The sequence below is a fragment of the Apis mellifera genome, linkage group LG16, assembly GCF_003254395.2.
Source record: "Apis mellifera strain DH4 linkage group LG16, Amel_HAv3.1, whole genome shotgun sequence".
NCBI classification, from domain to species: Eukaryota; Metazoa; Arthropoda; class Insecta; order Hymenoptera; family Apidae; genus Apis; species Apis mellifera.
In genome coordinates this window covers 3,729,965-3,748,761 of record NC_037653.1, presented here as the reverse complement: position 1 = coordinate 3,748,761, position 18,797 = coordinate 3,729,965, and the positions used below count along the sequence as shown (strand labels likewise).

The 18,797-nt window shown below is 41.6% G+C and overlaps 1 protein-coding gene across 4 annotated transcripts in view; it reads right to left on the bottom strand.

Annotated features, from left to right (window-relative positions):
* Ubx (ultrabithorax) overlaps positions 1 to 18,797 on the bottom strand; it is a 146,609-nt gene that overhangs the window by 71,990 nt on the left and 55,822 nt on the right. For 2 of the 4 annotated variants that reach the window (XM_016916906.2, XM_026445701.1), the window contains exon 4: positions 6,786 to 6,827. In XM_016916906.2, coding sequence (XP_016772395.1) covers positions 6,786 to 6,827 — 42 coding nt within the window. 4 annotated transcript variants of the gene reach the window in all.

Below are 18,797 nucleotides of genomic sequence, written 5' to 3'. Positions count from 1 at the left end.
CTCCATGCTTATGGAGATTTTTGCAAAGGTGGAGCAAAGGTTTTTTCACGGGAGGGGGATAAAAAGTCTCGTGGAAATTAAGTCTAAGGCGGATTTGCATTGTAGAAGGGAGGCATGTTAAGGTGCGGCAGGTAGCGGTTCCGCTCTTTTCCTCGTTTACACGATGCGGTTGTTACGGGTAATAAAACGGGGCATCGCCGTGACCATGCTTAAATACCTGTGTACAAGAAGAAATTTAAGGCCCGTGCTTTGGAACGGCGACAAGCGCCTTTTTTTTAATTTTCAACGAGGAAGAGGGAACTCGAAGGAGGTGACGTTGGATGGATTTTTATCTCCGTCTGTGCAATGCACACTGAAACTTAGAAAACTAATACTGGCCCACGGTGTAAAAAGATCGTATCGTTATTGGGGAGAGAAGACCGAACCCAAACTTTCACCGGATTTCAAAACTGTCCGCTTTTTTTTTTTCTACCCCTGGAAAATAACAAAGTGTCGAATAGGGGGAAGCGACTTTCACCTCCTTTTTACAAACCCACCCCTCGTCCATCCCGAGGCAAAGGTGCACGAGGAAAAAGTGAAATTTTAGAAGGTAATAAAAAAAAAAAAGAAAAAAGTAAAAGTCGTAGACTCTTTGTTGCCGCATAAAACATCCTTCGAAAAGGGAAAGCTAGCCCTTGTTTTCTTTACCCGGAAATCGTGACGAATTTCTTGATCATCGAATCCGTAAAAATAAATTTTTTGTATTTTTTTCATCGTAGCATTTTTATTATTAATATTGGTTTATTAAATAATCCTTTAAATAAACGCGAATATATAATTTGGCACGTAATCAGTTTTATCGATAAAAATAATCGAGCGGAATTAATTTATCTATGAAAGATTTGCGGATAATAATCGCGAACCATCTTATACCGCCATCTACAACAACAGCGCCGATTTTCCCGGGTTTTGTTCGAGTGTTGCACAACGCACACACGTTTGTTTGCGGCCGCGTCGTGTAACAGGGAGAGCGGAACGGAGGATGCGACAATATCCGGCGCGCCGGCGTCCGACAACTGATAACGCCAAGGGATGTTTATGTACGTGTTCATAATATGTTTCGAGTTATGCTCAACCCCCTTCGAAGCATCGAGGCTATCCGTAGCCCGAAATTACAGAGACGCGAAATTGCTCGAAAACGAACAATACGCCCGATAAACCCCCCCCCCAAAATTCGAAATTTTCATCTCATTTACGCGGCCCGCCGTTGGAGCGGTAAACGAGGAGGGAAAAAGAGAAAGCGAGATGGATAAAAATAGTATATCGAAGCGTCGTATGATAAATAGAGAAGGAAAAGGTGAGAGAAGCTACTTGGGCCGATAATTCCAGGCAAATTTTATCGATTCCAAATGAATAAACCTATAAAAAGGGAAGTACTTTGGACCGAGGAGACTCAATGGGTTTCGTATCTATATGTAAATAAAGTGGAGAAGAAGAGAGAGGAGGGGAAGAGGTATATGGGGAGGGGGAAAGAAGAGGCGGCCATTTCTCTCGAATGGAGCTGGTGTAATTTACGCGAGGACTGAAGATAGCGAAGGGACTTAATTCACGTTCCGTCGACGAAAAAATAGGATGGAAACCCACTACCACGAGACGAGGAGGAACCCACCTCGTTCGCTGCTCTTAATTCTCGTTACAACGGAACCCTTATCCGTGGCCAATTACCTAAGCTTATTAACTATTCCGGATAAACGAATCTTCCTTCGTCTCTTTTTTCCTTCGAGAGATTTTTCTCGCTCGAAAATATATCTCGACATTTTATTTTATATAGTCAGAGTCATTGGGTGATGTAATCGGTCTTGTGTCTTGTGAAGTAAGAATTGATACACGTACGTATTACAATTATTGAAAATTAGTTGAAACGATAAATTCGATAAAATTAAATGATAATAAGTTAATTAAGGGATCGAGAGGAGAGCTTTCAACGAAAAGGAGATAAATTCATTTTTCGACAGTTTTCGAATTATCACCGTGTATGAACGAATATTTTGTATCGTTTGGGTGGAAGTTTTATGAAAAACGGATAAAAAATCAGCCCCCAGATTTATTGCAGATTTCGAACACGCCCCCATTATTTTGAAATACGATTATAGAATATATTTTAATACAAAAAATTTCCAATATATATATTTTTCCATTTTTGATTAAAACAACGATAAATCGATAAATTATTTTATCGTTCATTGTCGGCATAAACCAATCATTTCTTTTTTTCTTTTCTCCTAAAATTCACAATATATATATACATATATACATTTCTTTTCTTTTCAATGTCAAAAAAACAATCCCAATTCATGTTTTTATTCGAATAACAACACGACGAAATATCTAAAAGTCGACGAATTGCCCGGCGAAACGAAACGAGCCGTATTGTTGGTCAGGTCACAACGTGACATTCCGACTCGACAATTATATCTCGATAGAAAAGAGTAACCGAGAGCGACTCGAGACTCGTACCACCTTGTATAACTCCGCCGGGTGAAATAATAGTTCGGCTGGACGCCACACCCAGCATTGTGTTCGCTCATACTCGTGCCCCCCCTCCCCTCCTTATGCTCCCGCTTTGGCATTTTACGTAGGTATATCGATGATATACACGTCCCAGGGACTCGGACGCGACGCGACACAATACGGTCAAGTGTATGTACACGGTGTGTGAGCGAAGAAATAAATCTGCGACAAAAGATCAATTAACTTTTTTCTAAACGATCAAAAAAACTAAACTAAAATGTATTTAATTATATTACTTGATAATAATTACATAACAGATTTGTAGATATCATATTAAATTTCGGTTATTTCGAGAATTTTCTTATCCTTTGTAAAATCAGATTTGTAGAAAAAAAATTTGTAACTTTGTGTCTTTTTATTAATTACGACAGATATGAATTAATATCAAATATTTTCTCGATTATCCGGAGAAATAACAAAGATAAGACAAATTTCATTTCGCATTTTTTATTATATTATAAAAAAATTTGTAACTTTGTGTCTTTTTATTAATTACGAGAGATATGAATTAATATCAAATATTTTCTCGATTATCCGGAGAAACATAACATTCAAAGATAAGACAAATTTCATTTCGCATTTTTTATTATATTATAAAAAAATTTGTAACTTTGTGTCTTTTTATTAATTACGAGAGATATGAATTAATATCAAATATTTTCTCGATTATCCGGAGAAACATAACATTCAAAGATAAGACAAATTTCATTTCGCATTTTTTATTATATTATAAAAAAATTTGTAACTTTGTGTCTTTTTATTAATTACGAGAGATATGAATTAATATCAAATATTTTCTCGATTATCCGGAGAAATAACAAAGATAAGACAAATTTCATTTCGCATTTTTTATTATATTATAAAAAATTTGGAACTTTGTGTCTTTTTATTAATTACGACAGATATGAATTAATATCAAATATTTTCTCGATTATCCGGAGAAACATAACATTCAAAGATAAGACAAATTTCATTTCGCATTTTTTATTATATTATAAAAAAATTTGTAACTTTGTGTCTTTTTATTAATTACGAGAGATATGAATTAATATCAAATATTTTCTCGATTATCCGGAGAAATAACAAAGATAAGACAAATTTCATTTCGCATTTTTTATTATATTATAAAAAATTTGGAACTTTGTGTCTTTTTATTAATTACGACAGATATGAATTAATATCAAATTGAATATTTTCTCGATTATCCGGAGAAATTTTTTTATTTATTTCACACCCCGTATAAGCGTGCAAAGACGTGGAGCACAGAGTGGAGAGAGAGAGAGAGAGAGCCGTGGCTGGGTCTCCAAGATAGCGAGATAGGTACGAATGCCGAGAGAAAGAGACAAAGAAAGAAAGAGGAGGAGGAGGGAGCGAGAAGGAGGGAGGGGTTGGTTTGGAAGAAAGGTGGGGTCGTGGGATGAAACGAAAAGGGGGTTGGATGATGGCGGTAGTTCTCCGCTCTTTCGTTCACGTTCGCTTCCACGTCCCTGCAGACGTGCCGCCGCCGCTGATCTACGATTCCCTCGCGCATAGCGGGCCGCATAACTCTCGTCTTATACCTTTGCTGAGATCTGTACGACGATATTACCTTATCCTCTGCGTTCGAGCGCGCGACCCAGTCGGAAAATACTCGCGGAACAAAGAAAACGTTGGCGAGGAAGAGTGGAGGGGGAGGGGGAGCAAGATTATCTCGTTCTCGGGGTGGCGGTGTTTCGAGGGATGTGTTTGGCAAACTGGATCCGTTTATTCCGGATGAGATATTCTTGCGTGAATTTCAAATGGGATAATATTCTCAATTTATAGTTAATAAATATGAGAGTAGGGGGAGGGGGGGGGGTTGTGTCTCGTCGTTGGCTGAATTTCTAGAGGGTGCATAAAGTGTCGCGTATTCTTATTCCAGGATAGACACGTTTGTTTTACGACTTTGAAGAAAGTCGATAATACCGTGAAAAGAGAATCAATATTGTAATATCCAATAAATTATACATAAATGATACATTCATACAACTTGAAATTATACGAAATGAAATAACTATAACACGAATTTATATATTCGATAAAATAATTATTTTAAAATTATTAATTATTAACGCTAAAAATCACCAATTGTAGATTATACAATAAAGCGGTGAATAATAAAGAATGAAAGAAAAAAAGGTATAAATTCTATTATGACCCTCCTGCAGTCTGAAGCATGGTATTACTAAACAACGTTGTCTCTGGACGGAAGCCTTTAAAAGAACAGAAGAATAAGGGAAACGAAGAAAGAGATATATAATATATATATATATATATTTTGTGGAAGAGATAGCGGCGTGCGAAGGGAAAGGAGAAGGCCGTGGAGTAGGAGAGGAGGGGGGAGAAGGAAGAGGAAAGCGGCCCGCCCCTTTCCTTGCGCTCGGTTCGGGGTTTCAGCTCGTGCAAGCGGTTAACGCAGCCATTTCACGCCTCGGAAAGCATCCAGTTTCCTCATCCAAATTCTAACCGAATTCACGGAAACCTCTCCACAAGCTACGAGGATTTCTATTTAGCGCGGGACGGCAGACAATTGAGAGGAATCGAGATGTTTCTCTTACCCGACCGTCGCGAATTAATCCCTTCACTTTTCTCCAATGATTCCACGAGCTATGAAGTAAGCAATTTCTCAAGAGAAAGATTATCCATTTTTGATTCATTACATACGTGTTTATATACAATAAATTCGTTAATTTTTTACTCGTGAAATATTGATTAAATGTTTCGATATTTTAGTTGCACGAATATTCAACGTTAACGGAGCTTAAAGGAATAATCGAGAATGCTTGCATCGCATAGCGATCTTCGTATCGACCCAATTTAATCCTTCGTGAGCCGTCGTCCATCGGACTACGGTTGTCCCTTAAAACTGCGATTCTTTGTGGAATTAACCGGCAATTAACCATTCGGTTTCTGACCCTTCGTTGCCACCGGAGCGAGCGTATAGGGGGCGGCACGATCGTTTTCATCGCACGGGATCCCCGTGCGTCGGGGACTCGCAATCAAGGGAATATTCCCATTGAATCGGCGCACGTATGCGCGTTGTCTGATATCGATGCAACGTATATCTATTCCACGGAGAGTTGCCATATAGGTTTCGACTTATGGCGAGTGTATAGCGATGATACACCACATCGGTAAATTTTTACGGCCTCTCCTCCTCCTTCTCCCTCTCCATCACAGTTGTGCGTTCGGTTTTCCGCGTTTTCCTTGGCGGGATGGCCTAAAGTGGGTATCGATCAGAAAGTCTGAGGGAATTACGGCCCATGAGCGATTCTCCATTGCCTGTACCAAGTGGTTATATCTGCCATACGTCGTGTGCCGTAGGAAAGGGGCGGCAACCGCAGCAGCACGACTGTCCTTCCTCTCACCCTCCCTACACGGCTACCCCCAATTTCACCCCCGAGAGCCAATATTTATTGATCACCCTCGAAGGCATCGTTCTGTATTCTCCTCTCTCTCTCTCTCCTTCTCCAGCCTCTTTCCCCCTCCTCCTCTCTCTCCAGCACGACCTCTGCACGTTCTTTTGCGGCCAACCTTTTTCTCCCTTGTTTTTTTTCCCCCCCTCCCACGTTCCACCCTATTTTTCAAGAAAAAGAGAAACACGCACAGGATGGTTTTTCGCTCCCGTCGCGCTGTCAAGTCGACGCTCGCAGCTGTTCTTCGCGATACTTCTTGTACTCTCGTTTAGAGGGTAGAGTGGAAAGGGGGGGAGAAGGGGGGAGGAGACGGTTCGAGGAGCACTCACGACACGATGAAAATTCACCCCACGACTCTTTTATTCTTGGAAACGAGTGTCTCCCGCGGTCGGGAGGGAATGTGCCGTTTACGCTCGAAATTCGAAGAAATCCGAGGGGGTGGACGGAACGGCATCTGTGCGCCTCGCCCCGAATAAATCTCCGAATTCTTCCCGCGAAACTTTCGAATCCGTCCACTTTTTTTTACTTTCGAATTGCTAACAACTTATTTCGTGGACACTGTTTTCTGTAAATAAAATTTGACGTCTTCAATTTTATAATTTTTTCCGTGATTTATTCATAGTATTTGCTTGGAAGAGGAATTGAAATTTATTCGATCCATGAAAAACGAATTCGTTTCATCCGGAACAGTATCGACAAAAATAGTGTCAGCAGAACGAGTTGGCTGGTAATCCTTTATATCGAGAAGCCTGGAGAAACGTCTTCTAAACTTTAATCGAGTTTGAAGGAAGCACAACTCACCTTGCAACCATGTCCAATGTGGCTTAGCAATATCTTCCTTACCTGTGACAGAGAGAAAATTCTGCATGAGGATTCTGATTCACTCCAACTATGGAGATTAAAATCAATCGCGAATAAATTCGAATAAATATCATACAAAAATTTGATAAATGCATTCGTTGAAATTAAAAAATTTAATTTCTATATTTAAATAGCGTGTATTCGAGAAGAATACTTTTCTTGTAATAAAGGAGAAAAAGTATCGCGTGGATATATAAAAATAATAATAATAATAAGAGATGTCAAATTTTTTGAATTATTCGGGTGAAAAGTGATCTCGACAACCAGTAAATCCAAAAATCAATCGCGAATAAATTCGAATAAATATCATATCATTACAAAAATCGAAAACTTGATAAATGTTGAAATTAAAAAATTTAATTTCTATATTATAAATAGCGTGTATTCGAGAAGAATACTTTTCTCGAGTAATAAAGGAGAAAAAGTATCGCGTGGATATATAAAAATAATAATAATAATAATAAGAGATGTTAAATTTTTTGAATTATTCGGGTGAAAAGTGATCTCGAACACCAGTAAATCCAAAAATCAATCGCGAATAAATTCGAATAAATATCATACAAAAATCGAAAACTTGATAAATGTTGAAATTAAAAAATTTAATTTCTATATTTAAATAGCGTGTATTCGAGAAGAATACTTTTCTTGTAATAAAGGAGAGAAAGTAAATCGCGTGAATATATAAAAATAATAATAATAATAAGAGATGTCAAATTTTTTGAATTATTCGGGTGAAAAGTGATCTCGAACACCAGTGAATCCAGGATGGAAATGTTTAAGCAACGCGTATAATGCAAAAGCGCGACGGGGCCACCACCGAGGCGATCGATCCGGTGGATACACATTTTAAAATCCAGGGAGCCAATGAGAATAACTCCTGCCTTCCTGTCATAAATGAAGCTATAAATCGTATTTAGCCATTGGCCGCCTCCTCGACGGCGATATATATATATTTTTACGGAAGCGCAATTCTCTATCGGGATAGTTCAATTTCTAGATCGAGGATTCATATTTAAAAATATCGAAAGCCAATCGGACGGGATTAAACAATTAACGATCCACCCTTTGTCCCCTCCCACTCTTTCGCCGCGTCCCCCTCCTTTCGTCCCTGTCACACGGTTCCTCCGACCGCCCCCCCCCCCTCCTGCCGCTTGTTTTTCATTTCGCAACCGATTTCGCTGGCGCGTGATGAAACGTCGATCGATGAGCTACTGAATGCATTTTGCACGCGCGGGCAACGGCCCGGATTGTGTTCGTTAATATTCTATTAGACATCGACAAATGCGTGCCGTGTTTCAACGATGCTACGCGTTTAATCTCCTTCCCCTCGTTATGCATTCAATCTCTCGTAAAGTGAAAATGACGGCCGGTCAGAGATTCGATGGTTTCTTTTCCAGATTTGAGAAAAATATTTTTTTGTATTAGGATCGTGAGGATAACAATGGCCCTGTGTGGTTTTTGGTAAAAAAATTTTATCGAGTCTCGATTTACTTTCGATTTCATACGATTGAGTTTAACGTTTTATCGATACTGCACTAGATCGAGATATCGATTGTTTGTCGTCGAAATATGATTGAAATATATAAAATTAGGAAATGGACGGTGGAGACACGGTAGAACGGTCGCGGCGGAAAGGATTAAGTTAATCGCGCGAAATGGGGAAATTTCAATAGTCGAGTCGGACTCGGAACGCGCGGCAATTATGCGCATGCGCCTCGCCGCTTGTAACTCACCGCAATAACAGAATAGGTATAATCAATTTCAACTCCTGGCTCGAGTTACGATTGTTCGGTTACATCAATCATTAACTCGTTTATCGTGTAACCGGGCTTAGTTAGTCACGATCGTAAACCAAACCTATTGAAAGTATAATGCGAGCAACGAAACTGAGAGGAGAGGGGGGTCTCCGCCATGCGTTAAACCAAACAGAGCCATTTTACACGAGGCGCAAACGTTACTCGGCTATAAGGATAATCTAGCATCTACGAACAACTTCTTTCTTGGCTGCCCGCTGTTGTCTCTGTCATCCATATTCCGGTTATTTGCGCACGTGCACGGAGAGCTCCCTTCCCTATATCGGTGCACGCACACGTGGGCGTACACGTACGTGTACCGACGTGTATTCAACGCGGGCAAACGCGCGCCGATGGTTACCTACTTAAGTCAGATATTATCGGCAGAGGAGGAGGCAATTCGATTGCGTGTACCGAAGCATGGTGCAGCGCTGATATAGAACTACTAAACAGGTCGTAGATCAACTCGGTTAGTTATAACGCTGCTGTGGCCCTCCCCACCCCTCTCGCCTCCCCTCCCCCCACTCCACCTCGACGCTGAACCAATTCCCACCGGTGTTCTGGATCATTTGGCGGCTCGCGGCCGTGAGATGCGCGCATGCACTGCGTTGTGTGCGCGCGCTATCGCGATCCTGTAATTCGCCCTTCGATGGACTCTCTATGATTTTTAGGAACGGGAAGGGGGGAAAAAAAAAAAAGACAGCAACGACCAGGGCTGTGTGCTTTTATTCTTTTTTTTTTTTTTTTGCACGGCCAGAGGGACGTTACAATGCCACGAGATTCGACGATCGTTCGGAATAAAGCGGTCTGCGATAGAGCCCCAATCACTCTCTTTTTTACTCGTTTTTCCTTCCCGTATGCTTTTCTTTTTTTTCATCCTTGAATTCTAAAAAACGAGTCTCCGTTATCCGGTTAAAGGTTAACTTTTTTTCTATTCGATCCTCTTTCCAAATATCCATTCCTACTTCTCGTCCAATTTTCAACGTGATTTCGCGATTTTCAGAATCCGCCGCGTGGACGGATCTGTAATGCGCGATGATTGTAAATCAGAAATCTCATATCCCCCGATCGAAGGCCGTTTGCACGAGCCTCGTACTTTCCTTCGTCCGGCCTACGAATGAATTGATAATTCAAAAGGGGAACACGTTATTGGTATTCCCTTGAAGTGAAAATCCGCAGACCGGTGACTTACGGCACATTGCCGGTGACTGGTTATTAGATTATTGGTCGTATCGACAGCTCATGCGTTGGCTTGCCGATATAGGATCGAAGGCGGAGGGAGCCAGCCTGAGAGAGAGAGAGAGAGAGGAGGTGGAGAGGAGAGGAACAGGAGTGTGAGAGAGAGATAGAGATAGAGATAAAGGGTGGATCGGTGATGGTGTCGCTGCTTGTGGGTCGCGTACGGACCGCGTACAAATATAGAGGGGGTTCGGGGGGTGGGGCGGAGAGTGGTATAGCGGCAGAGAGAGAGAGCGGCGGTGGGACAAAATGGGGAGACCGTGATAACGATAACGTACGATCGGCATTAGCTGGCGGCTTGCTGCGGCTGATGGATGCGCTAATTATCAGCAAGCAGGAGTTACAGTGTTTCGCGTAGCCGTCCGCGCGCGCGGACCATCACTATGCGTTTCCGATAGAGAGGAGGACCATCGTGGAAAAAGAGATTACGCGCCGGCACGGTGACAAAAAAAAAAGGAAAAAAAACACGAAAAAATCCAATGGAATTGCGATTCGGGCATTTCGATTCGCGTGACGATTTCGGCTCTGTTTTGGAAAATTCGAAATCGAGGATCCTCCCCCCCTCCTCCTCCTATTTGTGTGTGTATCGCGCAAGCTTTTCACCAAATCCGTACCTACATCCCCTGATGACACCTTATTGCATAATTCGTGCGTGAAACGAATTCCGTGAAAATAAACAAGATAAAAATTCGATTTTGGAGAAAAATTTAATTCGTATAATTTTTTTTTAAATAAAAATACGTTTGTCAAATACGATTCTCCTGATAAAAAGATGAAATTGATTTTTTTAATTTTTTATTTTTTATTTTTCTCATCGAGGCAAAAAGAAAAATAAATTACCATATTTCTCTCACAATTGGGATCTGGTTATTATTATCCATAAAAACAATTGTTGCAATTGTTTTCAGAAACTGCGAGACTTTCTTCGATCTTACGAGAAAAAAAAAAAAGAGACAACGATATTGGAAACGAATTGAGAAAAGAGACGGGCAATTCTCTGCCCCTTACGTTCAATTTAGGGAAGGGGTATACAGGTTGCTCGCACATCCATACGTATACCCACGTATACGTATCCGGAAACCGCAAGCTGCGGTCTAAGCCCTAGATGCATCTACGTAACATAATCTACGATAGCGCGCGTATACAGCGCGGCGCACGATCGGTCGCACGGAGAGATCCGGTGTCCCGTAATGAACATTGCGCTTGTTTATTTAATGGGAAATTCGGTGGCGCCATAAAGCTCGAAGAAGGGGGTGAAACCTATTAAATTTATGTTTTCGGTTTACCCGCTCTGACGGATCGCAATGCCCGCACGCGTCGACCTCCACGCCACCCCCCTGTCGTGGTTCGACCATCCCACCCACCGACACCGCCATTTCTACCACCTACTATCCTCCCTACCACTCGCCTCTGTCTATCCTCTTTCTTCTCTTCTACTCCATACTTTCCTTCTCTCTTATCTCTCTCTCTCTCTTTCCTGTGTCTAGCATTATTCGTACTCTGTTTCTTTCTTTCTCTCTCTCGCGTATCTAGTATTACTCGCTCTCTGTCTCTCTTTATCTACTTGTCTCTGTCGTGCGCGCTCGATCGTATTGGTAGTCCGGCGTAATCCAAACAGAGAGATATATATATATATATTCGCAGCGCTTAGGGGGACTCGAGCAGGGTTCCGTGAGCCATCGTGACGGACAGCGGCGCGTAAAGCATCATCGCGTTTCTGCGGCTCGCAACGTACGTTCTACATCTGAAATATCGTAATGCATGTAACTCGCTCTTTTGGGTGTATCTTTTCGTAATTACGTAAGAAGAAATATTTTATTCGAAAAATAAAATGGATCCCCTCCTTATATAATTTACTTTAATAGTTACTTTCTCTGTATCTTTATATACGTATTATTATTACGAAATTAATGCGTATTTCAATTGATGATTATTTTAAATTGATAATTTTTGGGGGAATAAATTTCTTTTTCGTCATTAAAATTACGATAAATCGCAAATTGTTGTACTTATAAGAAAAGAATTTTAGGTTGGATTATTTCTTTCTTTTAATGCGGTCATTGTTATTTCATACATTTTATATAAAATATTTATTATGTGTATTATTCTATAAAAATTTGATTACTTTTTATATACATTAATAGACAGTTGTTGAGAAACCTCAAGACGGGAAAATGTATTTCAATATGGATATCACAGTAACGGTTTGATCAGTCAATAGTTCTTTTACTAGGAGAAATGATAATATTTGTTTTTATATTAAAAATAAATATATTTTTATTTTCCTTTTTTTTGGATGAATTTCTTTTATCGTTGAAAACTTTTCACGGATTATCTCTATCGCAGAAACATGGAATAAAATATGAACAATTTGGCCCGAGGTACTCTCGTGACGTCACGAAAGTTTCTCTTTTACCCTACGAAGAATCTGGCGTAAGAAAAACGGCCATCTTGCAACTTTATCCCTTTTGAAATCCCCCTAATTGCCAAATTTTCCTCGCCCTTAATTTAGTGTTATAATTGCTTCCTACCCCTTATAAGGGGTTGCCCGCTCCCCGTTCCTTATATCCACTACCCCCCTTCTCCTCGAAATATCCTTACGCAGCCTCCCTTCACTCTCTCTTCCACTACCCTCTTCTGTCTTTTATCACGGTATTTTCAAATAGCCTAATAAATTCGTACCCGATGCGCATTTAAACGACTCGCCATCGATTACCGCTCGTTACCATTGACAATCATTGGGCATTAACGAACGATCCGTTCACCTCCCCTTCAAAATCAAAATGATGAATATCGACTGGATGCAAAGATTTTATTTAAATTTTACTTACGCGTAATAAAAATTGAACAACGAGGATTTTGACAGCTTCGAGATAATATCTCTCGTTTCCGTGTACTTCTATGTATCACGAGTTTCTAATTATAGTTTCGAGAGTACATTGGAGAGGGCACTCGGTATATACGCGGATCGACGTTACACGTGCAGCGCGTGCCACTCTTGTTTGCCACGCAGTCACGTCTCCGAGCGGTTCATGTTTGCGCAACATAGTGGAGGCCGCGTGTACAGGGATTTCAAATGAGTTTTTGTGTCGCTGAACGCGGTGCAATAATGAAGCGATAATTCAAACTCGTCAGAAAAGAACAGTGATAGAGTTCTTTCTTGAAAAAAGGAAAAAATATTGTACCCAATTGTATCAAACGTATTCTTGCTCCCTATTCAACAGAACAATAGAAAAGAGGAAATGCGTGAGATATAAAAGCATGTGCGTCGTCGATATAATTTCGGCACTCACTGAACATTTCGTATATATATATATATACGTCGAGTCGCATCCGGGAGCCATCTAGACTGTCTGGAGAAATTGGTGGAAACGACATAATAACGCTGGAAACGTCTATATCCACGTTATTCGTATAGCAGTTCTAGTATATAAAACTTAGTTTCGGTGGTCTACTGACTCAGTGGTTCCCAACTCGCGATAAAGAAGCGATTAATTTATAATTTTTTAGGCACTTTATTTATCATGTAAATATTACGCGAAAGAAAATCGCAAGTTGAAATACGAAGAATATCGCGTTACGTGCACGCAGAAAGAAGCAAATACACGATAGAACGGTCGAAAGTCGGAGAGCTAGGCAAAAATGTATCCGGTGTCACGGCGCGCTTATTCTCCCCCCCCCCTCTCCTTTTTAACGACCGTGCGCCGCGAGATAAGTTGGTCGGCGATGAAACGGCCCACAAATAAGCATTGCGATAAATCAGGGAAAGAGTGGCGGCGGCGCGACACGGCGTGACCGTGAACACAATGTCTCCGTGCACGATGTTGAATTGCTTGCTCTCTCTACGGCGGACAGGAGATACGAAAAATTTGAAAAGCGGAGGAATTGGACGTCAATCTGTGGAATTAATCCCCGTCCGCGTATCGATTTTGCCATTTACCAAACGAAACGAGAGGAGTTTCGAAACGCGACTTTGACTGCCGACCGTCTACTACACGGATACACCGAATACGATTACGACGTTACGTTCGTTCCGATATTTCCCATTTCTCCAATCTCTGGCATTTATATTTAGAACAAAGTCGGTTACAAATCGATCGCAACGTAACGTACGGTTATTTGTACTTTCATAATATTCGAACGTCTTTAAATATCCCCATCGATCACCAAGATACCTACGTTACCGCGTCACGCTAAAATTCTTTTCAACGCGCATAAGAATTCCTCGAAAGAATTGCGGCACTCGGAGCATAAAAACAAACTCGTTGAAAGAAGAATAACCCGGTCGTTACGGTTTCGAAACGCGGATGAAAGAAGCTCGGGCATAATGCACCGCGACGTCATAGACGCGGCGGGTTTGTGAAAAGGACGGAGGAAGACGGGAGGAAAAAGCGCGTTCGAAAGAAAAAGGTATCGCGCGAAGTTTTCCTCGGCTGCGATGTTTTATTCGGCGGCCGCGAGCGGCGCAAGAGTTAAAGCCCCGAGTAAAGTGGCGGGATAGCAGTGTATAAAGGCCCTGCCCAGTCACCGCAAACTCCTATCCCCCCCCCCTCGAGCACGCTACACCCCTCCCCAACCCTGTTCGGCGCATACCGGCTAGCAAAGGGTTCGTAAAAGTTGGGGACGCCGGGGATATTTACGCGTCATCGTAAACTGTAGGCGTCTTCTTACTTTATCCTAGGATACAGTGGCGCGCTCGCTCCCCCTCCTCCTCCTCCTCCAGTGGAGCTATAGAGCTAGGTACAACCCCCTTTTCTTCGGCACGCCGGCGTCCGGCCCCGAGATTATTATGCCGCTATCAAATGGCACCCGTTATTTCGTCTGGCACGCTCCGAAAAATGCATCGTCTGCGTTCGCGTGTTGTTCGACCGAATTTATGGGAAATGGCGCCGCTTAAACGGCTTACCGAACGGATTCAGATGGATTTAGAGCAGATATGATTTTTAACTCGGGAAGAAGAATTTTTTGAACGCTTTAAATAATTTCCTGCATTTGTGGAAAATTTATTTCTACGAATTAAATAATTTCTTCTTTTTATATCGGATTGGGAATTAAGATCAATTATCGATTTAATTTGTTGCGCGGAAAGGATCGAGTAAATTGCTCTATCCAGGCTCGTTTTCTTTTTTTTTTGCCCCCTTGGCATTAGCATCGGGGAATGGACTGGAAGCAGGTATCCTTGCGAATACGGCCTCGAGCGGAACGTGAAATTCGAAAAAACGATAGAGGGGAAAGGAGGATGGACAAACCTACTTTTAAACATATGATTTCGCCTCGGCGAATTAAGTTATTCGGGCCGATGGACTCGGATATAAGCATAATATTCGAAAATGGCAGCTCGCTACGTGTCGAGAACAACGAAAAATATTCGAGATGAATTCCTTCGATCTTCCTTCCTGAATTTTTGTCCCACGAAAATTTTATTATTCGAATCAAATGGATGGATGGAAATATTATAAATCTGAGTTTAAAATCCATATAATCACGATTCTCGAATAAATTAATTTAATCCAGAATAAAATATTATATACAAATTTGAATTAACTCTTACTCGTGAAAAAAAAAATATAACGGGAGAAATTAGAGGCGAAGTTGAATCTTGTTGCGCGTGACTTCACAATGGTCTATTTCAGTCTCCGCTCTTCGACTTTCTATCATTCGTCATGTACTCGGCCGGAGAAGTTCTACACGCGGGAACACATGTTTACCGAGATTCCATCACCCCTCTTCTTTCTTTCTTTCTTTCCTTCCTTTTTTTTCCCCCGTCGTCCGCGCGGAATTGATCGGTATATTTTCGAATTGGCCCCGGTGTGTGTATTTAACAGGCACACACGTCTGCTGAATTTCATCGGCGTCGTTCACAGTCGTGCACGGGTCGCCGTATTTATAGACGCCGTGTTTTGTCTATTTTCTATGCACATATATACACGAAAATATTCCAACTCGAAATGTTGTAAACCATAAAAATATACCGTATAACTCGCGATAAAACAACGTTTTAAAATTGTGACGTGAAAATAGAGATGTAAAAAAAAAATAAAATATACAACACTCGCTCTTACTTACTTATATAATAAATATTTCATCCGTCCATATTTCCAGAGATATTTCATACGAGTAGAATTCATCTTGGAATAATTAGAAAACTATCGTTGAAATTAATTCTTTTTCATCTCGAGCTATTTTCCGTTTGGATATTAAACCGCGTCCGCGTCTCTCATCCGCTTTATTCCGCACACGCGACACGCGAGTGTGTATCTCTCTATTCGTATTTTTAACCCCCCACTCCCTCGTGCCACCGGAAGGATTTCCAAAAGTTACAGTCGCGCCGGATATTTATGTATCGTAAATTCCAAACGTCTTCCTCCCCTCCAAAACGATCCAAGACGCGGGCCCCCTTCCCTCCGCACCATTCCGGATTATCCCGAAAACTAGATACAAGTCACCCCTTCGGAACGCGCCAGCCTTCCTCCGTAATTATCCTACCAAATGGTCACATTGTTTCGCGTGCTTGCCCGGTTAAATTAAACGCTTCGCGCGGTTCAAAAAATTACGCTCGATTTAATTCGTCCGAAGAGAAAAGACGAATTATAATTATAAGCTTTGCGAGTCACGTTCACTATTGAGCAAGTTTGAATATATGAAGATTCACTATTATTATTATAAATCAATTTGAATTCGAACGTAGAAATTTTATCCGTTTACTTTACTGTTTACTTTTCGCCGGTAACGACGGTCGCGAGAGAATGACAGCAACTGAGCGAAAGACGAAGAGAGATTGAACGGTCGAAGAAATTTTATCTTTATTGCCATCGGTCATTCGCCAAGGAAGGTTCCTCCTTCTCCTCATTGGTGGAAATAATTCTAGCGAGCACCTATCCGCGACAAGGACTCCGCGTGCACGTAACATAACAAATACTGTGAAACGTATTTCGTTTGAAACGAACGTTACGAAGAGATAAACTGGATCGACGGTTACAAATTCGAAAGCTGTTCCCCGATTCTATAACGCTCTCTTTTTCCAACTCGATGTCGTGTCGGAGAAAGAGAGTCGCGCGATATGAATCGAAAGTTGATCTTATATAAAAATAAAGCTATTTCCAGACAGTCCAGGATTACGTTTCGATCGAAGGAAGCGAAACGACGGAAGCACGCGTTTCTCGTGCGTCGAGTTTAAGTTTGTCAGGGCGGTCTTAAAAATACAGAGAAGTCGATCTATGCGAATGGCTCTTTCCGAGTGGGAAACGGCTAAGCTCGTTCGTTCGTTCGTTCGTGCATCTAGAGGGAGGGTTTAATTCCCTTGAAGCATTGTTCACGTTAGCCACCATTACACTCACATGGCCGTGCAATTAGCAATGTAAATGCCGGTTAGTTAGTTAGCGTGTTCGTAAAGCAAACGAAGGTGGGCACTGGGACTAGATAACGGACCTCCCAGGCGAGTGATCATCTCAATTAACCTTTGATAACGGCCACGGTTATCAATTGCTTTTTGCATACCAATCATTGTCTCTCCCATTTTTCCCCCCCCAGATTCGCCATCTTTTCTTTCGCGCCAATTTTACCAATCTTCGAGTCTTCAAAATTTTTTCATTCTTAAATTTTTTAAACATTTCGTCGACAAAATCATCAATTCCTGTAAAAATTGAATCTCCAGATACATGCAGGTACCATAAAATCCCAAATACCTCATAGATCCACGAAGAAGATCCTCGCGATCCTCTAATTAGTTCGCAACCTTCCATATACCTTTGTCGAACCAAGAGACGCGATTCACTCGTATAAATAACAGTTCGTGAATGAAGAGGAGAGGATGGTGGAGGGCAGGCGAAGGAGATGGTAACGAACGCGCTCGGTAATCGCGGCGGAGAGTCGCATGACGACCGTTGAACCTTACTAATGGAACGCTCGCGATAGTCGATCACACCACTTAACATGTACGGGTATAAATCTGATGTCGTGGCGAGCCGAGGCGAAACAAGCCACCTAACGAAGCGCCGTGTCGATTCCTCGCGTGGCAAGGCGCGACTACTACCACTACTCCTCTCCTCTCTCACCTCGAGAAGAGAGAATTCCACAACGGTTCCCCGTTCCGTTCCCTGTGCCCACATTTTCGATCGTCCCTGCCCTGCAGAGAGGACCGGATATCGCATCTTTTCTAAGACGGTTTCGCCTATATCCCTGTGTTCGCCGCGCCTGTGAATAGAGAAACGGGCACGCACACCGAGCAGGGAAGAGAGGAGCCATACTGCCTTCGGCTATGGCCGCAAGGGTGTTTCCCACGAAGGAAGGACCTGCCCCCTTTGTCCCAAATTTTTCTACTACTCGCTATGACGACCATAATGGCCTACCTTCTCCTCCTTGCTGCATCTGCTTCGAGGAACTAGATCTAACCTGATGGCGGATTCGAATTCTTTCTGACTCCAGCAAAGTGGGGATAAGGCAAATTTTTGAAGAAAATTGGATATTGAAAAGAAAAAGGAAGGGAAAATCGTAGAGATTGTTAAGAATTATTTAATTTGGAATTTGATTTGATAATTTTTTTAAATCTGATGAAAAATTATAAAGAGAAATTTTTAAACGATTTAATCCTAACGATTGTGCACGGAATAATTGTTTATAAGAGTGTTGTAATAGGAATCTTTTCTGTCTTTTCGCTCTTTGTTCTCGAGACGGTAACTAGGATGAGCTATATTACCGACCAATTCCGTCGGTCGAACTTCGTGAAGTTGCGGCATTAAACCGAAGGATGGCGTTCGCATCTTTATGCCACACCCGAGACCCTCTGCCACTCGGGGAAAGCATTGCGGAGAGCCCTTCACGGCTGACAACCAGTAGCCACGTGCCGTTTGTTTCTCGGGTACGGTTAGAACGGTTATGCCAATATTTGTTCTCCGTACAAATATTATATAATTATTGTACC